Source organism: Cyrtonyx montezumae, unplaced genomic scaffold, assembly GCF_038088225.1.
Source record: "Cyrtonyx montezumae isolate F1298 unplaced genomic scaffold, pur_monq_1.0 scaffold_3, whole genome shotgun sequence".
In the NCBI taxonomy this organism is placed as follows: Eukaryota; Metazoa; Chordata; class Aves; order Galliformes; family Odontophoridae; genus Cyrtonyx; species Cyrtonyx montezumae.
In genome coordinates, this window is record NW_027072034.1 from 46,149,465 (window position 1) to 46,173,266 (window position 23,802).

Here is a 23,802-nt window from a genome sequence, read left to right on the forward strand (position 1 = left end):
ACTATTATGGAGAGTTTGTCTAGTCACTTATTCCAGCTGGAGTCAAAATTTTGTGTCAAGTCATTAGCTTGTTACAGAAATTCGAACTGTGAGATTATATACAGGACTGTTGCTTCGGCTTTACACTAGGAAAATAAGTAGCAAAAGTTAATTTGACAAATCGTGAAGAAAAATCCATTTCTCGTGCAAGTGCATTCCATAAAAAGGCACACAAAAGGCCAGTAAGTAGGCTTACATACACACAAGCCTGTAACATCATACCAACATACATACAGCCAACACAAAACAGAATATTAACACAACTGCTGCCAAGCTAAGAAATTGGATGTTCGGAGAGCCAAAATTAATGTGGTTTATACAAGAGCTGATCTTTCATTCTACTCACCTGTTCAGCCCCAGTTTACTTTTCCAGTTGTCATTTTGCTTGTTCAGTACATTACTGAATCATAGAACGGTCTGGGTTAAAAAGGACCTCAAAGATCACGTAGTTTCAACTCCCCTGCCATGGGCAGAGTCACCATAGCAGGCTGCCAGAGCCACATCCAGCTGTGACTTGGATGCCTCCAGAGATGGGGCATCCACAACCTCTCTGGGCAACCTGTCCCAGTGCGTCACCACCCCTGCAGGGGTTCTCTCTTTCAGCTTCCTTCCATCAACCCTAGGCTCTTGCCCAGTTTTCTTCTCAGTTCCCTCCTCACAAACCAGTTTTCTTCGCCCTGCTCCTTGCCCTTGGGCTCTTTATCTACAGATGAGGCCTTCAGTCCCTTCCAGCCTCCCTCTGTCCCCAAGCCAGAGTTCCCCTAGAGACACAGTCCTTTCCCAGAAGCAGCATATCTTCCCCTTGAATACTAGATCTGTATAAGACACTTCCTCATGTCCAACCTGCTTTACAGAATACCATCTGCCTTACTCTTGTTAGTAGCATAGCTGGTGGCGTCTTCCCCTTTTGCGTATTTTTCTTCTACTGCAAGGAAGGGCAATATGAAAGGTGTGTTAGTGCTGCAGGCCAGTTTGAACTCGTTGGAATAAAGACTTAGACTTGTCAATAAATATCTACCTCACAGACAGTGGAAAACAAGAGACAAGCCACAAATTGCTGATGATTACTAGCCATGTCAGGTAGAACAGGTGAAAGCTGCATGTGGAAGTTGATAAAGGATAGAAAAATAGAGTGAGGTGTCCCGAGACTGTGCTAAAGTTACCTTCTGAATAAGTAGGTGAAACCTGGGACTGATTCTGGATAGAGGAGCAAACCACTCAGTTACCAAGACACAAGCACAATTCTTGTTTCTTGATTTAGGGATACTAAACCACTGATTAATGAACTTGGGCTTTGAAGAGAAGATTATTCTATATTTCTGCAAAATACCTGCTAGCTTCATAAAGACTTATCCTTCTGAGGAACTTGTTGCTTTTTTTCTGAACTTCTGAAATGATTCTGTCATAGAGAAACAGCTATTAAGGCCAAAATCCAAAGGTTCTGACTCTTGGGGGGGGGGGGGGTGGTCATAACTTTAAAAACGTATGTTCTATGTTCTCAGAAGTCAAGTACAGCATCTGGAAACAAGAACTGTGACCAACAACTTTCAAATCGCCCGGATTAGCCAATCCCAGATTGTCCAGCTTTCAGTTTCCCTTCCACCTCCTCTTTTGCTCTTTAATCCAAATCCTTTCCACTCTATTTATCACGTCACTTTCACAGGAGCCCACAAAAAAGGGATAATCAAAATGACAGGAAAGGTAGTCTACACTGAACATAGCTATGAGATAAAACTCAGTCTGGTACATTCCCCATATGGGTAGAATCTTTGGGGAGATTAGCTGCTAAAATTTAAGCCCCCACTAAGCAGATTTCCATATTCTTCCAGATTTCTTCCAGGTTTCCATAACTACAAAAAGAAATCTTGCTCACCAAGCTCACCGCTCAAAAAAATATCACATCTCAGGCCTCAGGTTTTGTCAATATATGGTCAACAGTTTATTTATTACAAGGAGAACAGTATTTTCTCATGATTCTTTCCACAGGTGCCCACACCACTTCAGTTAATACTGTCTTGAAATAAACGGCAAATCTAAATTTTAGAAAATCCAAAAATAATGACAAATCCTTTTGATAGGTATTGTCAGGTAGCCATGAGGAACAGTCCTACTGGACTGTTGGGTTACTGCAAAGAGAAAAATAAGCTTAACTGTTTAAACATTTTCTTTTAACTTTATAAATAAGCACTCACATTTCAGGAGATAATAAAATTTTAAAAAAAGGTTGAACACTTCATTTCTCTCCCTTTCAAAATTTCCCCATCATCTCCTCAGAGATATTAGTAGACTAAAAATAACTGATCATTATAAAAACTCTGAAATCAACACTTGCTTGTTCAGGAAATGAACTGATAAATTGATATTTTTTTTAATTCCCTTGAACAAAGATTGTTTTAAAACCTATAGAAAAATAATCCACTCTATGCAGGACTTAACAGCTCTGTGGTACCTTTTAATGTGGCTAAAATTAAGGCTGTTTTATATATGATAATATGTAGAATTATTTTGTATTATTCAAGATTTATTCTGTTTGTGTTCTTATATAAAATTACAAATCCTAGCAGTCAGCACATTAACCCACATTCATAAGTACACGTATCATAGAAGAAAGTCAACTTGTCACTACAAAATATGAACTACTTGAATGGAAGTTAAAGAAGGCATTCATTAGTTTTAAAGAATTTAAATAATTTATAAGAATTGATAAAGACTAGTAACAGACTAAACTACAGTGTTTAAAACGCAGAACAGAAGAAATGTGACAAACGTAACTTAAGACTACTAGTATATATACATATATAACAGACATGCTTCCCACCATCTTACCAAGATATTTCTCCCTTTCTTCTCTTCGCTCCTTTGCTAGTCTTTGTCTTTCATCAGTTTTTAGAAATCCATCAATGGCTGAAGTGAGAAAGAGAAGAAAAAGAAGTGTTAGTAAAACCAAAGGAGCATCCAGAAGTACTCTCCATCCCACGCAAATTAAATCTAGTGCATGTAAGAACTCAGACAACAGAAATAAATGATTTTGCTTATGTTGGAAGGGGGTGGGTTAACAATTTCTTACCTGCTGCTGAAGTCCAAGCACGGCTCATCAGCCTAAGTACCTGACTCTTCTCAGAGTGAACAAGTATGCTCTTACTACTCATTTTAAAGTTCGTATGTTTCTTGGGAAACATCATAAGGACGCAATCAGTATCCATTCAGCTTTGTTAGCAACCTCAAAACTGAGGTTTTAGCTAACAAGTTCAACCATGTTTTTGGCTAACAAAATAAATAAATAAATAAAAGGTAGTTCAGGAAAACAGCAAAAATAGTATCTCATAGCTCTGCACAGCTTAACGCTGTGTGGAGTCCCAGCCATTGTATTTGTGGCCTCCCTGCCTACAAGAAACCACCAGCACCAGCTCACTGCAACAAGCAGTAATTAGCGCTGGATGAGGCTATGGAGACAGCAGCCCTCCTGCTTCCTCTTCCAACTAGGATACAGTTTTTTCTATTAGTCAGACCTAAAAGCACACTACTTGTCTGGGAGGAAGTTGCCTGAGGATGTTTTGTACCCAGACACCACAGCTCTTAGCAAGGCCTGATCCTCTGAACAGCACGATTTAACCCAGCAGACAGAGCATGACGCATAAGGTGCCTGGGAGCCAACTAACTGCCTTTGCACCCTGCAACAAGCCAGCAGCTGGGCCTGTACAGGCTCCTCCATCCCAAACGCCAAGCACAAGCTCTCTGGGCCTTGCTATCTGGATAAACCTAAGCCACTGACTTAAGAGAGCAGCTAGCTGACAGAAACTTACCAACAACAGGGTTTGCAGTGCCCCCATTTCTCTTTGCTTTCAGGTTCTCCTGGGGTGTTTAGCAAGGCCGCAGTGCAAACAAGCAGAGGGTTTCTCAGCAGTTTATAGCCTTCACCATCATTATTTGGGCTCCCTGATGAGTTTTCATATAATGGAAACTCCTTCCCCTTTGCACAAAAAACTGCAGTGACTTATTTATTTATTTATTTATTTATTTTTCAGATAAATAACAGTGGAAAAGTGATTTGGATAGAAATGGTGATTCTCTTCCCAGAAAGTTACACTCCGCTCAGAGGATATTCTGCCCATGGGAGTAAAGTTTGTACAGGGCACGGACCTTTCTGTAAAGGGAACTGCTGTGTAGCAAGTATGAAAACCAGCCTCAGTGGCCCCTTGTGGCTAGGGACAAAACAGTGCTCACACAGACAGCAATTGCCCAAAGGCAGCCAGGCCACTGGCAAATGGCAATTCCAGCTGCCCCTTGAGTAGTTAGTTACACTGGGAATGTGTGGATCACATCAATATCTACTTATGACCAAACATTCATCCTACTTCCAAACTAGTCCAGTTGTTTGTTTACTTGGCTGCCATTAATTGTCAGATTTGACAAGTAGTGAGAACAGCAAGCAACTCAGTACAGCAAGCATGACAGGGGGTTGTAAGTACTGGAAAGGGCCTGCAGTGAAGTGTCCATAAAGGAGAAGAAGCCTGTCGTCAGCATGGTTAAATTACAGCTCCAAGTAACGGAAAGTTATTCAGAGACCTGAAAGTAAAAACAGCTTGGAAACTACAACTGAGACCAGAAGCAGCAGATATAAAATCAAAGCGTGACGAACCCAAGGAGAGAAGACTGGGCTTGAGAGCAAGCACAGGCTGCAGACAGGGAAGGAGGCAAGCAGGGGCAGGAACTGTGCTCTTCTGTGTGAAGAGACATGGCTAAGAAATGGCACCTGAAGAATGGAAAGTTGGATGGTGGTAAGCTGGAGGAATTGGAGGAGCCTCTAGTTCATGTTCACAAAACACTGCACTGACTTTCACTGCCCTCCTGCTTCCAGTGAGTTCCTACGAAATCTACAGACAAAATTACACTCCATTACAATTGACAATAAAATTACAGCAATCTATCTCTACCATGTTTGCTTCATGAATGAAACTGGTAGAAGTGGATGTAAAACCTCTGGCCTTATCACAACTGCTACAGCTATCCCCAAGCTATGGTACAATGAGGTGGGATGAAACTTCTGATTTTCTAGGTTGGCTTTTTCAAGACTATGGATATCTCAATCCCACCCAGGCAATATTAAAAGACTATCAAGATTGTACTGACAGATGCTTAAGGAATGAGGATGTAAAAGAACTGAAAACAGTCTGCACAATCTTTGTTTTGCTTCCTTCCAGACATATTATTATGTATTTTTTCTTTTCAGGTCCATTGGCTTATACAGTACATAGGATGAACTTACTCGACAGGTGAATCAAGTTCATAGCAAAGGAACTGCAGTTTAAGCTTCCTGCTTCATTTCTTGCTGAAAGTGGAAAGTGTTTAGAAAAAGAAAGAACTATAATTTGAAGGCTGCCCTAGAGAAAAGCACTCCACAGTTGGCTATACCACAGAGGAAACTACAAAATACATGAGGTGACTGTTCATTAAATGTGCAACTCACCAGTGTAGAAATGAACTGCGTGAGGAAAACAGCATGTAATCTATAGAAACACAGACATCATAAATGTGCATGCATTCAGCAAGGGTTGCATTAAAATAGCACAAGCATCCTCAGAACTAGTATTACTTAACCAAAGTACTTGACTTCGTGAGTCAGCTTCTTGATCAAAAAACAGAAATTTGTTTGCATTCATAGAGTAAACAGAGCTTTGAAGGATGAAATGGCATTCCCTGGGTAGTAACTCATATTCTAGCAAGATTTTTAAGGCTGAAATTAGTTTATTTACTATATGCCTTCATGCAATGTACATTATAAATGAAATGGGAACACCAGCTATGCACATGAGAAATTTGATTAACAATAGGAACACAAGTTCTGTTTTGTAAATCAGACAACAAGCAGCAAGCTAGTACAGACAGCTCTACAACTACAATAACATTACACCATCTCTATTTTGTAACACAACTACCAGTAGATGGCAGAACAAGGTTTAAATGAAAAAACAAAACCCCACTGCAAAAAAGCTTTCACCGTGAAAGTGACCTCAGGTTAATGTTTCGCACACTCAGCTTTATCCTGAACTTTCCTTGTATTTATAAGTAAAGCAGTTTAAAAAGGTGTAACAGTCAGCACAACATTTAAGACATAAACATATGCCAACCAGTCTAATGAATACAAAGAGGCACTAGCAGAAAAGTCTCCTACGATCCTTTACTCCCAGTCTTCCAAACTAAGGAAAACACTCAACAACAATTTTACAGTAAGGAGCTGCTCTCCTCTCCATTTTCTTCTCCAAGTAATTTGCTGCTACTTATGCTCTATTCTCACCCCACTCCCAAAAAATCCCCTTTTTCAGGGAGTCCCCATTCCCAAAGGCTGCTGTCTGATGGGCTGTATCTGACCACTGGGCTAGCTCCTCAAGGCTGTGCCTTGTTTTTGACTGAAGAGGGTCAGCTGCTCCTCTGGGACTTCACTACAGCAAGCATTTCTAAAGAAGATGGTAACTTAAAACCAGTTAAAACGTCAGTAGCCCAGCAGCACAAACCTGTCATCTAATGCTGAAGGACTATTTCAACACTTAGTTACTTTGAAGTAAATACTCAGATCTAAAAACTGACACGTTAATCTGCTTCAACACTTTTTGATGGGCAAGGGAAATCTATTTAGACAGATGAAATAGTGCCAGAACATGTACAGATATTTTACACCATATACTGTTGCATAAATTTCTTGGCTGTTGTTAAAGACAGGAAGGAAGGCTGTTGTGTTCTGACAAAACACAAGGCAAGCTCTGTCTTTTGAAACTGATCCCGTTACCTGTTGAAAATACAAAGCACCCAAGCAGGACAGTGAGGTTGTTGGAAGCTCAAGAGTATGCTTCATTAGAATGAACCAGCTGCCTGGACACTTTCTCATCTGAAATTAGTGCTGGAGCAGCAGCCAACAGGTACGGCTCCTACTCACAGATTTTTTTACCTTGTTTTTAAACCTATGTAGTCTTCTGTACTCAATAATATCCCACGGTATTTAGTTTCAAGTTCACATGCAGCAGATACTCAAGCCTTTGGTAGCAGACATCCCAACGAATATGTTAACTGGAGATGTAGCACTACACAGTATGTTTAGACCTTCGGCTACCCTACATGGTCCATTCAAACCCATTAAGACCTTTGTCCATTCCACACAGCAACATTCTACACATTTAGACCTTTGCCACTGCATACGTCACTTGAAGTGACATTGCTGTATTGGTGAAATTCCTGGTTCAAATCCACTTCTGTCACGGGGAAAGCATTTTTCTTCTCTATTGCTTATATTGTTCAAGGAGGCAATACAGCAGAATGCTCACAGAACAGGTACCTGCCAGCACAGAAGTGGCCTTGACAGGAACATGGGGAGCAGGTCTGAAGAGCAGGCCAGACAAATGTTCCACTACATTTAGCACCCATCCTCCTGCTAGCAATCTCCTTGGTACAAATTCCATCATCTCAGTTGACAGAATCAAGGTTTTACTCCCTGGAATCTGCTTTTCCTCCTTCAAGACTGTTCTCTGAAATAATAAAGAACACACTTTTCCACCTGCTGCTGCTTTCCACTGCTGAATGGAGAAACATTATACTCTTATTATACTCTTCAAGTTCATGGTGACTGACTATACTCTGCAGCGAAACAAAGCTTTAAGACAGCACATGACTGGGGTCATGGAGGACTATTTCCATCAAGAAAAAGTGTTTTTTCCTAAAGTTGGATTATTGGATGCCGCTGAGAAACTTTCAGATAAAATCTACAGGCCAGCAACAGATAAGCTTTTTAGGTATGTCAATAAAATCTAGTAGAAGTCCCTCTTGTTTGATAACTCTCTTTTAACTTAAAAAGCTGCTTATTGCATTGCATGCAAAAACAAAAACAAAAAATAAAAAAACCTACAAAGAATCAGAATTTTTCAGTTTCAGCTAGTTAAGTTTGTTATGGTTGTCAGTACAGGCTTCAAATGTAAGTAGAAAAGAAAAAAAGCCAAAACATTTTCTACTGTGTCTGAGATAATAGGAAAGTTATGTGTTATTAAAAAGATGTTAAGTGGACGAAGTCATCAAGGGCAGACTCAGTTGCCAAACACAATGGCATTTCAGACACTTCAGACACCCAGGGCTAATTGTCTAAGATATGCCCTGGCAGGAACCAGAAAGAACCCACTATCAAGAGAATCTGCCAGGGATCAGCACACTCCAGTTAAATAACTGGGACACAGTGTGTCACAAGATGCCAGCTTCATGCTCCTGACCCCCACACTAAATGTTCAAGATTTTCATTTGAATCAAGATGCATACCATGCTAACACAAAGATAACAGTACAAAAATATATCCCATTGGAATGTTTCCTTACACTTAAGGTGAAATTACTCCGAAGTGCTGGCCAAATAACTTATTTTAAAAGATACAGAAAGTATGCTTATGTTGTATGGTAATTCTGTTTAATAATGAGGGTATCTTAATTGTCATACTGGGAAAGAAAAAGAAAAGCTAAAATAATAGAGGCAGACCTTTTCATTTCTGTGTGAGCCCACAAACACCTTATCAGCTCCTTGGGACCGCGTGCTGTGTGTATATGATGTACCTAGCCATAACAGGGCCCCAGGCAGGCTCCAGTACAATGCAGACAAAGCAGATGCATTTCACAGGTCCCCTGGAGAGTGGATAATATACACTAGCAGAATTTTTCTCATTTATGAAGACATTAGAGATCAATGATTTAGTATCATGAACAGATCTCTGTTAGACAGCCTAAGAAGCAGCAAGCCCATACAAAGCAGCTGCACTGCAGGTATGTGCGTTCCACATTGCTCTTCCATCCAAGTGTTTTGGCAGCAGGAGGGAGTCAGGAGTTTCAGGCTGAGCTTACCAGTCCCCTTTGCCAAGATATAGTGCACACAGATCTTGATAGCTACGTTTTTCTGGACTGCATTAGACCTGTCCTTCACCGTAATACTACCAGTGATTAGAAAAAGTACACACAAAGAGCAGCAAACAGTGAAAGTTCAACCTAAAACCAATCAAAACAACCACAGCTGTTTTGGAATTTTTTTTCCATCTTCATTTTCTTCAGAAAGAAATCCTGTATCATGTTTATGAAGACAAACATTATTTCTAAGTGAATCAGTTTCTTCAAATACTCTGTATTCCTACCTCTTTCAATGAAGATCCTAATTAATCCTTTCAACCTTATACAGCTGAAAAATTCTCTTAAAGAAGTCCGCATACACATGAATGGATACTATGCATGAAGACGATTTTATTCAAATAAGTATAAATATTTCATAAACAAATGTAAGATTAAAATGTATATCTTTCACCCAGCAATTAGTAACAAATGGGATTCATTCCTCTGCTAAAAGACAAACAGGCAACTACTATTAATAGTGTCATATGGAACACAAAATAAAACGTTCCTACATGTAAACAGCCTTAGCTAATTTTTCTGAGTGCCCTAATAAGAGCTTCAAAGCAGCTATTGCTCCAGTAGTCATTGATCAATGAAATCACAGTCCTAGGGTTAGCTACAATGCAGCCCTGTGGTTGGCCACCTGGCCATAATGTCTTTGTTTCATTCCTATTCCCACCGAGACCTTTATCTTTTGCAGAACATTAGCAGATGCAGAACATCAAGACAGTTCTTACAAAAATGAGAGCTGACTAAAAATACAGAAGCCTGCAAAGTTAAAGGAGAGGAGAAGGAAAGCAAAAAAGAAAAAAAGATGTCTGAAGCTTCTTACTTACGTCTACGCTTATGAACAATTTTCAGATATTTATTCTAAAAAAGAGGACTTTATACAGTATTAGAAATGCAAGTGTGAATTTTAATGCTCATACTTTATAATAATTTAATAATAATTTAAGCAGTTTTTTTTAAAAGGAAACAACTCAATTTTATGAAGTACATATTTTTTTTCTTAGTAAATGTTGACATTTTCAGTGCAAGTGATTATCAAATTTAAAGATGCATTGCTTGAGATATGGAAAAATCAGTCTTTAAAACTGAAAGTAAACATAAGCATGTTTCAATAAGGAATAATTCTGGTACCAGCTGGAAATAGACCCCCACTACGTTACCCTTTTGTCCTTCCATACACTCATTACATTTTTCTTAAATCAGCAATTGTCCTAGCATGTCTTTAGTCTTCACACATTGGTTCACTTGCAGAGTCCAGTCTCAATGACTCCAGCAGAACTACTTTGACAGAGCTGGTGAAAAGATCTTGTCAGGCCCAGCAAGCCTTCACATAACTCATCCAAGCCTGGAAGAGGTCCTGTCACCCACATACTGCCATAAAAACTAACTTCAGGACAAGAGGCAATGGCTTTATGTTGCACTAGAGAAGGTTCAGGTTGGATATAAGGAAAAATTTCTTCTCAGAGTGGTGAGGCAGTGGCACAGGCTGCTCAAGGAGGTGGTGGAGTCAGTGCCCCTGGAGGTTCCCAGAACCACGGAGACGTGTCACTGAGGGACATGGTTAGTGGGTACAGTGGTGGTGGGTTTATAGTTGGACTCAATGGTCTTAGTGGTCTTTTCCAATCTTAATGATTCTACGATTAACAAAAAAAATGCTTTTGTTGAGGAGGGCATCTATAAATACCTTAAATACTGCTTAGCTAGTTCACTTAATCTTACAAAGTCATCAGGCAATATCATTGTCGTTGGCCAGTAGGCCTCGAGTCATAGTCATTTTGCTCCTGTAATCTAAAAGAAATGCTATAGAACCAAACACAACTGTTTTTTTTAGTTGACCTCAGTGATTTCAACCTTAACAGTAGCATTTTAAGAACATACACAGCAATACAAACAAAATTCAGTCTCTTTTCAGAAATTCAAAAAATGTGTTATTTTTTTAAAAAACAGATATTCATTATTACTGAAACTGACTACAAACTGCATCCTCAGTGTAGTCCAGAACACTTCAACTCCTCAATAAAAATTTCTTTCTGGACTTGTGCTACACATTCACATATCAGTACCTGTTGACTGTGTGTATTTATGATTAGGCATTAGATAACCAAAGCCCAGTGAAAACTAGCATTTCAGTGAAATACACTGATCGGTTAAGCAGCAAGTGAGATAAAAACTATCAGTCTCTTCCACCTAATTGGCTTTACTGGTATATACCACTGAACACTGACCTTATTCTTTAATGGTATTACAGCTTCTATTGCTGTGCTGCACTCTCGGTGGTAGCTAAAGCCTATGAAGATAGCAAAAATGGAGAGCACAGACCTGCTACTACCAGAACCCAATACCTTTAGCAATGTATTTACAGGCAGAGCAGTCCTACACAGCCCTCAGGTGGACAAGAAGCTGATTTGCAGCTGGAATTCCATTCCTGCTGTTTCAGGGGTTTTTTTTCAGTTGTTCCCCCCACCCCAACAATGACAGCTCTCACTCAGACCTTCACAGCAACATCCAATGCTGCAATTTAAAACCAAGGGGTGCAGGAGCCAGTATTTGCAAAGGTGCTTATTTGGAGAAGACAGACAGTTCCCACACACAAGCCCTTGCAGAACTTACAGCATACTGCTGGGAAGAGCTGGTGTCTTCACCCTCAAAAGCATTACCAGCCAGAGTAATACCCTCTATAAGACCTGGCAGTGGAGCTGTTCCTCTCTGCTGACCAGACACCCCTGTAGAGCCTACCACTGTAGGAGCCACAGCTCCTTGCTAATATCCTGCTTAGCAGTGGAAAAGTGGAGATGATTTTCCCACCTTGGCATCAGCCTGGAGTACAGGTCACACAGCCTGGATCAAGAAATTTAAATGCACTGCCGAAGCTCAATACTGCACTGCCAGAATTGCATTCACCTGAAAAGGAACAGCACCTGTACAGAGTAGCTGCAAATCTCCAGGTTCATGTGGGTCGACCTTGGGGGTCAGAAGGACTGTGTTTTGAACGCCAAGGCAACCTCCTGCATGGTCTGCATGCAGGACTGGAGGGTCAAAGTAGGCTCCTATGGGTCTCTGCAGGAAAGCAAGAGATTGCAGATGGGCCTACTGGAAGGGACTGAAGAGAGATAAAAATGGAAGTCTTATAATTTAACTCTTTATTAACCTAAATGTCAATGTTCTTACACAGAAGTGTGATACTGCAAACCTACAGTTAACTTGTGAGGCACTCATCTTGAGCCCTGAGTAAAAATGACAACACAGGTTTTTCAAGTGTCTTTTTTTTTTTTCCAATAATTATCTTTAAAAGATAAAATAATCTAAAAAAAAGATAGTGAAGAAACAATAAAACAGTGTTTCAATCTGAGGATAAAGGAAACACCCAGAGAACATTACCAGCTTGGTGAAGGAGTCAATCAAACAGTACAATAGTCAATCAAACAGTACAATTAACACACTGTGACACTGACCTTAAAGAACTGAATTCATGTATGTGTATGGGGATAACTCTGTAAATTTACTTGAGACAAGCAGAGTTATCTGTTCTTTGCAATTGGCTATGAGTTTTAGAAAAAGTATATCTAAAGAAGCAAGAATATGTACTGGACTTATAACAATGTTCAAAAACTCTGTTCCCCATATACCTTCATTGCTAACACATGCCTACTTTATTTTCTCTAGATGATGGAGTTAACTTTTTAACGTTACCTTCATTTTTCATAACGCCCTGCCCTTCATCATTGTTACACTGGTGATGACTGAAGATGTGGAAGAGACTTCAGACTGTTTCCCTTCCATTCTTTCTGGTGAGCGAAATGAACATAAAGCATTTGACAAAAGCAAAGTAACAAAGCACTGATGACTTACTAACGTGGACTCCCATCAATTACTAATCTAAAAGGCTTCTTCTTTCCTATGCCCCAGGCTGGTGCATCACTGAAACTGCCTGCTACTCCACACACACAAATACTGGATTCCTGATGAAGGAAATGTATTTTCCCTGTGATTTTGCAAAACCTCCAAAAGAAGCAAAGCTGATTAATCCAGAGTGGATATTACCAAGTGAACTTTATCCTCTGTGGACTCAACCATGATTAGGAGCAGGAATTAAAATGCTTCTTTTACTGGGCTTCACACAAATAATACTTACCATGGATTTATTTAAGGGAAAGGAAGAACGGCCACTGATATATCACAATGAAATAGATGTATTCTAGGAAAAAGCACAGCAAGTCCTCATAGAGAGGAAAAGCTTCTACAATTAGATGCCTTTCTTTACTTTTTTTGCATTCTGGTAGGTGTTTTAGGCCAGTGTACTTCATAAAGAGAGACCCAGTCTTATCCACCTTGCCTGCTTCACTCTGATGGACAGACAACGTTTGCATTTTGTGGAAACAACCAAAAGCCATTTGATCTAGTAAGTTATTATTTGGAAGAATAATTTTCAAGACCAGAAGGCAGTTTGCAGACAAACTGATATACTGACAAGGCATCATCAACAATGATCACTAAGGCTGCTCATTCCTGCATTCCTCTAAAAAGTTATGTGAACTCACGTTGTTAAATACTGATTTCATTTGATTTCTTGCACTTGAAAAGGTGCTAAAAAGATTAATCTACTTTATTACCACTACAAAAGAAAAATCTTCATTTAATCTGTAATTTCTCAGAGGATTATTCACTGAGTTTCCGCTCTAAATCTTCTTACTTGTTTACGTAAACTCAGAACACTAGTCACATTATCCATGAAGCTCTGGGCCTGCAGAGTAAGGTATTTTATCAAACTTTTCTACACGAGAGATGAATGGATTGTGCTTCCACTGATCTTTCAATTCTTAAAAAGAGGAAAATGTATTTCAGGGTAAGAATTAGTAACTTTCACTAATGCCTTTATCTGTGAGGGTCATAGCCCAAGGAGAAGTTTTGAGAGATGTATACAAGTGAATTGTGCATGGTTTTCAATCTCATGCTAGGACTGCCTCTCTGCAGGGACATTATACTCTTCAGTAAAAAGTTCACATGGGTCTGCCATCATAGCGTGAGAAAAGTTATTTGTTTGGTTCAAAGACAAAAAATGCTTATCTTAGTCCTCACGCTTCTCTATGGAACTCTGGAAGCACAACATTAATGCTACTAGTACCTGCATCTGAATTTGTAGCACTCTGTGCAGCAAGTTTCTGTTCCCATTTGTATGCAAAGGCATAGCTGGAAAACTGACCCACAGAAGTTTTTCTGCTAACTCCAATTCTTTAGAAAAAACTTGGAAAAAAAACCTCTGTGGAACACTAAGAAGTCATACTCCCTGTAAGGCACAATTCCCTCATTCTTTTGTGTCTTTTAAGACAAAAAAATTCTCTTTAACTTCTCTTGGAGGTTGGGGCATTTATAATCAACTCCTCCCAGCAGAGTGAATTTTAGGTCCAGTAATACATGGAGAGCTCCTACTGCAACCCCTGTTTTTACCATCTTTACAGGTTGGATATTAGGAAAATTTCTTCTCAGAAACAGTCATGAGGCAGTGGCACAGGCTGCCCAGGGAGACAGTGGAGACAATGTCCCTGGAGGTGTTCAAGAACCGTGTGGAAGTGGCACTGAGGAACATGGTCAGAGGGCACAGTGTGATGGTCTAGTGGTTGGCAGCCCTGCTGGTGGCAGGGGGGTTTGAACTTCATTACCCTTGAGGTCCCTTCCAACTCAAGCCATTCTATGATTCCACAATAAAAGAAGTTAGAGACAGAGGTTGGTGAATTCATACTTGTGTTTTCCTGTGTGAGATGCAACACTAAATACATGCAAATCATTTTTCTTCTCTATCCCAATCCATTCCATGCAATGATATGGCCTAGTAACACAATTCATGGCTGCCATGTGCTGCAATTAAAATAAAGCTCTTCGACAGAAATAAATGCATGGTGAGTGCAAGAAATTCAAGGTTACATATCCTTGGCAAGCGATATTTTGATCTGATAGTGAAAAAAAAAAAAGTGATTTAGAAATTAAAGTATCTACCTGTAGCACAATGGATCTCAAAGACGAATGCTAGCTAGCTCAACTTCTAGTAATATATATTCATGTTAACTCATCAGTCTTCAAAGAGCCTGTATGTGGGTTAAGTGTTATGTTCTCATTAAAATTTATTTTGCAATTTTCTCTTGTTTGTTTTTCCTCACTCCTCCACTCTTTCGATGTGCCACAGTTTTGGTTTCACTAAAACAATGTATTGGTAGAAAATTAAATCTGACTGATCTTGCCAATGAAACAAATAGTCTTACTTTGCAGCGCAGTGTAGGTGTTTAAAGTGTAGAATCCACTCTACACCAAAATGATAGCAAAATAATCCTGTTTTATGGACTAAAAGAATTACAGTGTTGTCATCTTCCACCACCCTGACCTCAATGCCTTAAACTACATTCTTTCCTATGGGATTATTTTTCCTTTTCAAAACACCAAACCAGCAGGGCAGAAAGGTCTCATTTTAAACAGTACTTCTGGCGTTACGACACCTGTACCAAACAGTCTCTCACAGACTCTCCCTTATTTCTCATCTCTTTCACAGCAACAAAAAACCTGTACAAACTTCTTTACTAATGGCTTCCAGGAATTAGAACATCATGACACCATGAACAAAATGATTTTTCAGAGAATAATGAAGGTTGGAAAAGACCTCTAAGATCATAAAGTCCAAACTTCAGCACATCACCACCAAGCCCACCAATGCACATCTCCAAGTGCCACAGCCCGATGTTTCCTGAACACCTCCAGGAGTAGGGTGTTAACCCACTGCATGGTCCAGCCTATACAACTGAGTAAATAGTTACCTCAAAAGCAACAGCATCCCAAGTTTCAGGCAATCCTTTACGTTTTTAATCACGGGTGAAGTATATCCTGAAGCCCAACTCTTGTAAATCAAATCACAACAAAACTTGTTGTGTTTATTTACCTGGATTTATTTAAATATATACACATATTTAAAAGACTAAAAAAAAAAGTATTCAAAACTGGCAGTATTACATCCTTTTGCTGCAGTCATTAAAAAAAACAAACACACATCCACTATCTAAACTTACGAACACTTCTTATGTATGAACTATTTGGCCCACAGTGATCTTAAATGATTCTGAAATGAGCTGCTGATGCACAACTGCATACATCTAGAGTAGAGTTCAACTGTGAACATCAGCGGGAAAATAATGCCATAATGCTCACCAATCTGCAAGGCCATCTCACAGTTCAGTAGGAAAACCTGGTCACACCAAAACCTGTTTCTCCAATTTGGCAGTGCCTTGGCACTTTTCACCTCTGGACCAGGATCTGCCAGTGGGCAGCACAGTGCACATTACAGCCACAGGAAGAGCTCTGTGGTGTAAAGGACAACACACAAGTTAAGCTCCAATGATAACTGGATGTTATACAACATTTTTTTTTATTTTCTGAAAAAAAAAGTTTAATTTATACAAAATGGAGAATATGGGTTTCTGATAACTCTGACAAGATAACACTTCAGTGTGATTACAGTAATTACCTGTTTATTAGCTTAGTGGAATGTTGTTGCAGAGAGTACTAGTACATCATGCTCTGTTGTTTATCCTGATCTTACGTAGTTTTCATCGCTCATGTAACTTAAAAAACAAACAAAAAAATCCAAAAACAAACAAACAAAAATAAAGGAAAGGCCACGGCACAGCTGCCCAGAGAAGCTGTGGTGTCCCATCCCTAGAGGTGCTCAAGGCCAGGTTGGATGGGGCCCTGGGCAGCCTGAGCTGCTGGGGGGCAGCCCTGCTCACAGCATGGGTTGGGGCTGGGTGGGCTTGGATGTCCCTTTGAGCCATGTCCCACACAACTCACTCCCACAGCTCCCAGCACAGGCATCCCATGCCCCCTTCCTCAGCGCAGGTAGCCTGAGGATACCTCTGAGCTGCCACGAGGCTCCCCAGCACATGCAAAACAACTTAGAGGTTTTAAGCATACCATCCCATTACGTGTCATTCTGAAAATTCAGTCTTGGCTGTTTGAACAGGCAGCACCATGGCTCAGAGAGACAAGCACAAATGAGAAGTGAACTTCATGGTGGGCACAGGCCTGAAGCATGGCCACAGCACACCAGGCACAAGCAGGCAGCTGACCAAGCCAGCCAAATCATCTGAAGCAAAACTCTGAGTTCCAAGAAATCCAAAGTTTTGTCACGACTGCAATGCAAAACAATCCATTTTTTAAAATCACTATTATTAAGGCAAGACAGACTTCAAAACAGAGTAAAGAGCATTTGCTTCCTTACTGTAGCTGCCTGATTCTTTCCCTCTCATTGACTATTTATGAGCTGCTATGTTGTAAAGCACCATTTCTCTCAACAACGCTTCCTCCCACTTCCACCCAGTAGTAGTAAAAATAAATAAAGAGAATCAAAGCAAATCAAATGGGTTACAAAAATATTAAGATGTCAACTTTGAAATATTTTTTGTAGAACTTTACCTAGCTCCTTGCTATTAACTTGGAAATCGAGTCTACTCCTTCTCTTATTGAAGGAAGTTTGTCCAAAAAAATATTTTATGAAAAATGTTACAGGTCTGTTCTTAATCTGTATCAAGATGTCAATATACAACATTCAGTATAACTTCAACAATCTTTTAATAATAACATTTAATTAGAGATGTAAAATGAAACCCCAAGTGACTTGTTCATTTTAAAATGGGTTAAAAATATCACTCAACTTTCCACTTTCTTTCCTCTGAATTATCTGAGTGATTATTTGGCATATGCAAATATCCTTGCTAGTGACCTGACCCAGACCATCATAATATCAGTAGTTTTGGTTTTTTTCTTTTTATCTGAAAGAATTCAAGGATCCAAGTGCAAGATTAAGTGCTTCCAAACTGATATGTCTGATAAATGTCATGATGTTATGTTGGGCATCCTTTTTGTTGTGACTAAATTTGGCTCAACTTGTGCTATTATTCAGAAGTTTAACTTTTTTGAGTGTTTTCTGTGAGAAGCATAAAGGTGCATATTTTAAGGAACTACAACCTCATTTTCAATAGGATCCTCTCAGCTTTGCTTATCCCTGCCAGGGCAGGACTTGCAGTTTCATTTTTACCTATATAATCAGCAATTCCAGTATCTATTTTTATGATACGTTCGGCGAATTTCTCATAATAGAAAATATCTTGTAATGGAAAATAAGAAAAATCACTGGTGACAATTTCTAGTGTAAACACAGTATAGCGTCATTCAAAAATACTCAAAGAAAAACATTTAAGTCTGTAAAAAAGAAATACTCAAACATCCACTCACATTCTCATTTTTATCTAAAGCTGCTTCAGCCTAGCAGACTCAGAACCCCCTGTAAGAATCACTTCTTTCCATTTTCACCTCACGTGTGCCAGTCTGCAAAGACATTTCCATAAAGCTGACATTGCCAGCCCTCAGTCAAATCTCTCTGCTTTAAAGCTTTAAAGACTTATTTCCCTCATTTTAAATAACTATATTGTCATGCTATACTGATAAAACAATCACAATTTTTGTTTGATACACTGCTTCAGAATAACTCTTTGGGTACCACCGTCACTTCAATGTAACATTTAGAAAGTGATGGTGAAGGTCGGAGAGCAAAAGCTCTGTACATGTAAAGGCCTTCCAGCTGATAAACGGGGAAGGGCGATTGCTTGGAGTCCTTGCAGGCAGGCTGCAGGCACTGTAGGCTTTTCTCATCAGCTGCAGAAATTCAGCAAGCACAACAGTTTGGGAAGCTTCTTACTGGTTCAGCAAGCAAAGGGAGCTAACACACTTCACAGAGCCCCATGTTAGCAGCCAATTACCTCACTGAAAGCAATAAGCAGAAGCACCGTAACTTTGCAGACCTCTCTAGAAGTAAGATCAGATAAAAAAAAATAAAAATAAAAACAGCAGACAGAGCGTGTACAGTTTTGTTCCTGCAGCTATCATTCCAGCACAAACAGATGCATGCCCCTGAGCATCTGTACCCAAAACAGACACTGCTTTTTTTTGGTGAATGCTGTGATTACCTTAATGTAACTAATTTGGGGTGAGCACGTAAACAATTCTTTAAAAATAAAACTGTCTCTTTTCTAAGTAATGTTTTTGTGGTACTAAGTAGCCTACTTCTGTCCAACCTCACTTCTGCAGTGCTTATGTTCTCATCTATTAAACTATGCTTTCATCTACTAAACATAATTATACCAAAGAAGATCACTTGGTTGCTAGCACTTTTATACCACAATGGCTCTGAATTCAGTGAGAAAAAATAGCCATCTAATACACACAGAGTACTATTTACCCAAGGTAATAAGGCAATTAAACCCTGCACACTGATGTAGTAATAATCAACACAGCTACATGTCCAGTTAGCATCACAGTGGGGTGAGAAGCAGTTGTACCACAGTCATTTCATGAGTATCCAAACAGGTGGAGAGGAATTGGGCCAGCATACAGCAGCAGAGCAAGACGGTATTTTTGCTAACTGCCTTCTGGTGCTGCACTATCTAATCTCCATCCAGAAAAAAAGTTTTTTGGCAAATTTAGTGAATTTCTACATATGCCTCCGTCAATGGGTTTGATGAAGTGCAGATCACACCTATTTGTCTCATGAGCTTTCTGAATACTGTTTTAAGCAAACAGAGCTTGTCTTGGACTCTGTAATTGAGAACTATTATTATATTATTTGATCAGCCCTGTAATAATAATAAGAAAAACAATTAAGTCTCCTCCAGTTCTTCCATTATATCATAAATAAGCAGCTTGACATAAGGTATTCAAGCTGTTAGGGAATTTATTTATTTGTAAATGACAAACCAATCTCCCCGTCAGTCTAACAGCTTTCCCCAGGGAGTCAGTTTACTTAAAAATAAATTCAGTCATTATCATACTGCGACAGAATTATTAGATTACACATTTAGTTGCACTCTGAAGCACTGCAGTTATGTGAAGAGACTTCTATAGAAAAAAGTTAACTAAATTTAATATTGAAGAGTTACACTGAAGGTTCTATCAGATTTGCTTCTGAAAGTGGCATAGAACCACAGAATCATCAAGGTTAGAAAGACCACTAAGTTCATCTACTCCAGTCACCAGCCCACACCTGTGACTGCTGTAGACCACTGCCACATCCGCCTTTTTCTTGAACACCTCCAGGGATGATGACTGCATCGCCTCCACTCTTTCAATGAATAAATTTTTACTAGTATCCAAACAGAACCCCTCTAACACAACTTGAGGCCATTCCCTCTCGTCCTCTCGCTAGTTACTAGGAAGAAGAGGTCAACCTCCACCTTACCACAGCCTCCCTTCAGGAGTTAAAGAGAGCAATAATATCTCATCCAAGACTCTCCTCCGGACTGAACAAACCCAGTTACCTCAGCTGCTCACCATAAGACTCGTGCTCCAGACCCTTCCAGCTTCACTGCCCTTCTCTGAGCAAGTTCCAGGGGCTCAGCATCAATCCTGTAGTGAGGGGCCCAAAACTGAGCACAGTACTCAATGTGTGGCCTCATCATTGCCGAGTTCAGAGTGGGCATGGCTGCCTCTCTGCTCCTGCAGACTTCACTACTCTTCTGATACAAGTCAGGATGCCACTGGCCTCCTTGTCTACCTGGGCATACTGCTGGCTCATGTTCAGCCAGCTGTTAACTAACACTCCTAACACCCTCAGCCAAAGCAGCTGTTTGTCCTGCTGCGGTAGTGCTTGCTTTAAGATTGCTCCCATGAAACACATTTGGAAGTACTCATTCAATCTAGCATTGCACTATTAGGTACATACAGTACTGGCACCAATGAAATGAAGAACAGACTGAGACGACATAGTCTCCAAGGACCAAGTCCATATATCTAAAATGACCTATAACTGAGTGCTTTGGTACCAAGTGATGATGTTCTACAGAGATCTGATGTAGATTACTCACCCAGCAAGTCTGTCACACATTCTTCCAAGTGGGTTATATGAAGACCCTTTTTTTTTCTTAATTACTTTTTTTTTTTTTAAGGGCTTATCAAGAAAATTTTCATCCTGCTCACTTTACCAAAATAGCTTGAAGTAGAAATATTTGACTCAGGGAAGACAATTACTAAATTCGTATGTGCACGTGTGTGATCCTGAAACTCCAAAGTATGCATATCCAAAACAGCTTAAACCTCCATTTAGCTGACAACAAATGGAGATTTCTATTTCAATGTACATACAGGTGCATGGGAGAGCTCTGAACTCTTCCACCTATCCAGCTCACAATTGTGGAGGGGATCATGCCATGCAGAGAGAGTCTGCTGGAGAATGAGAGTACCAAGGGAATGTTCATAATGCAGGATGCTTGGAGCATCGTATCCAGCTTTGTCACGTCTCAGCAACATCGCTCCTCCCGTACTATGACCAGGGAACCAAAAGGCAGAGTACCTGGCAGGGCACAGCTCACACCAGCAGCTCTATCTGGCAGCTGGGAGGTGACAGCACAGTTCCTGGAAGCTGGAAGCAGGTGCTGGCCTGCTCAAATATATGAGGAAATTTCACACTGCAGCTGCACAGCCTGACAGGGCTGACTTAGAATTTTGTGTAAGGCTGGAATTTGTTCTAAAATATAGAATTATGTTACAGGGTGACAACTAGCTTCTTTGAAACCATTCAAACCTTTCACGGTATTCTGATCACAGTATTCTAACAACACATTGCTTACAAAGGTCATTAGGTAAATCAAAATCAAGGGCTCTGCAAGGCAAGGAAGAAGGGTAAACAAAATCCACTTTATTTTACATGCTTATCTCATTTGTAAGATAGTGCTAGCCTAGCAGTGTTTGAGAACACTGCAAAGCATGACAACAGAACACACAGCAGCATCCTCTGACATCTGCACAGATCAGACTAGACCAAGCTAAATATTTCGGCATATGAAACCTAGCAAAGAACATGACTTTGATAGTCTCTAGAGGCAAAAAAAGCTTTTAAAAAAGAAAACAGAGTCAGACAGTATACGTGGAAAGACTGAGTTAAGGCATTTTGAAGGTTTAACTACAGGCTCTTAGAAGTTGAGTTTTCATTCTCCACAATCACTCACGCCCTAGTTCAGAACATTTTACAAAGCAAGTCAATCTTTCAGAGTAACACAGTGGAAATTCCCTTAATGTGCACATCCTAAAGCCCTGGAGAGGTTCAGAGTGCTGTGACTGTTCGTTCCTAAGGGTAAAAACCTCACTTCTTTGATGTTGCTGTACTCTTACATGCGTGGTTAACAGCAATGCTTCAGCAGATCCAAGTAAAAAAAATAGTCTACACCATCATAAAATGATCCTAATTTAACAGAAAGTACACAGCTCTAGACCAAGGACAGCCCAATCAGACCCAACAACCAAGCCCAGGCTAGGCAGGAGGCTTGCTCAAAGCTGCCTTGAGACCAGTGGGAATAACACACTACAAGGAGGGCGTGAAATGCTTCCCTCTGAGATGTCACATAGTGAAAGGATCCCTTTTGCTCCTTGTTTTGCCTGAACAGGCGTTCACAAAACAAGCAAAAACGCTGTCAGGGAGGTTAGGACTTCAGATCATGTTTTCCAATCCCATTCAGTTGACAGAATACTTCAAAAGCTAACTTCTCTACATCAAGGGGATATTAGAAGGAAAAAAAGGAGGTTACTCTAACATACGAATGAGATTGCTCTTCATTCAACACAGGTCAAGACCTTAAAAAGGGCAAATACTTGAGAAGGACTTAAGGGTTCTGGTTGATGAAATACTTAACATGAGCCAGCAATGCGCACTTGCAGCCTGGAAGCCCAAAGACGTCCTGGGTTCAATCATTAGAGAGAAGGCCAGCAGGGTGAGAGAGGTGTCTGTCTCCCTCTATTTTGCCCACATGAGGCCCCAGCTGGAGTCCAGAGTCCAAGTCTAGAGCACCCAGTATCACAGAATTGTAGGGGTTGGAAGGGACCTCCAGTACAGGAAGGAATTTTTGGAGAGGATCCAGAGGACAGCCACAAAGATAATCCAATGGCTGCAGCACCTCCCCTCTGAAGAGGGTCTGGAAGGAACTGGGCTTTTCAGCCTGGAAAAGAAAAGGCTGCAGGGAGACCCCACTAATGCCTTCCAGTATTTAAAGGGAGTTTATAAACGTGAGGGAAATCTAATTTTTACAAGGGTAGACAGTCATAGGACAAGTAGAATTGGTATTAAGCTAGAGGAAGAGAGATTGATATTAGATGTCAGGGGTAAGGTTGGTTTGTTGTTTTGTTTTTTTTTTTGTTTTTAATAACAGAGAGTGGTGAGGTGCTGGAACAGGTTGCCCAGAGAGGCTGTAGATGCCTCGTCATAAAACACTTCGTAGTATCAAATTCTCAATCCAGTCACACTGGAACTTGCTAAGAACCAGCATACTTGCACTAAAACCCATGGTATTTGAACCTCACCAGAATCACTGTTTGTCTTGTTTGATTTATGAAGCCAACACAGTAAGAATAAATAGCCTTTCAACATGGAAACAGGAGCCAAAAACTCTGACTTGTCTTCAGGAGCAGACTTATGTTCATACACGCAACGACATGCAAAAGGCAAGCTGGTGTACTCAAGCACAAATTACATAACTTCATGACTATCCAATGAGGTTATGCTTCAGCAACAACATTAATAGGGATGATTTGAGACAGATTATTAATAGGAACAATAGCACCCTCCTCAAAAACCAAACCATTTCATAGCTTCTGAGTGTTTCTTAACTTCACATTCTTATCTGTATTAAACTACTCTAGGGTTTTAAAAAGGACAACTTAAGAAGTTCCTTTGAACACAAAGCAGTTTCAAGTAATGAATTTGCTATGGTAGATTACATTTATATCTGATCAAAATGGAAAGTACTGAATAAGTAGTAAGTGAACAGAC

At 40.0% G+C, this 23,802-nt stretch overlaps 3 protein-coding genes across 6 annotated transcripts in view; 1 reads left to right on the top strand and 2 right to left on the bottom strand.

The window, feature by feature from the left end:
• The window catches only part of LOC136051374 (uncharacterized), a 397,884-nt gene that overhangs the window by 97,471 nt on the left and 276,611 nt on the right, over nt 1–23,802 (top strand). The window lies entirely within an intron of this gene.
• MAP7D2 (MAP7 domain containing 2) overlaps nt 1–23,802 on the bottom strand; it is a 74,138-nt gene that overhangs the window by 30,853 nt on the left and 19,483 nt on the right. For 2 of the 4 annotated variants that reach the window (XM_065741431.1, XM_065741432.1), the window contains exons 1-2: nt 3,107–3,236; nt 2,866–2,943 (exon numbers count right to left, since the gene is read on the bottom strand). In XM_065741431.1, the coding sequence (XP_065597503.1) occupies nt 2,866–2,943; nt 3,107–3,221 (193 nt within the window). In that variant the 5' untranslated portion in view covers nt 3,222–3,236. Of the gene's footprint in view, nt 1–2,865; nt 2,944–3,106; nt 3,237–23,802 lie in introns of those variants that run through there. The other 2 variants (XM_065741433.1, XM_065741434.1) reach the window with 1 other exon arrangement.
• RPS6KA3 (ribosomal protein S6 kinase A3) overlaps nt 1–23,802 on the bottom strand; it is a 162,601-nt gene that overhangs the window by 20,203 nt on the left and 118,596 nt on the right. The window lies entirely within an intron of this gene.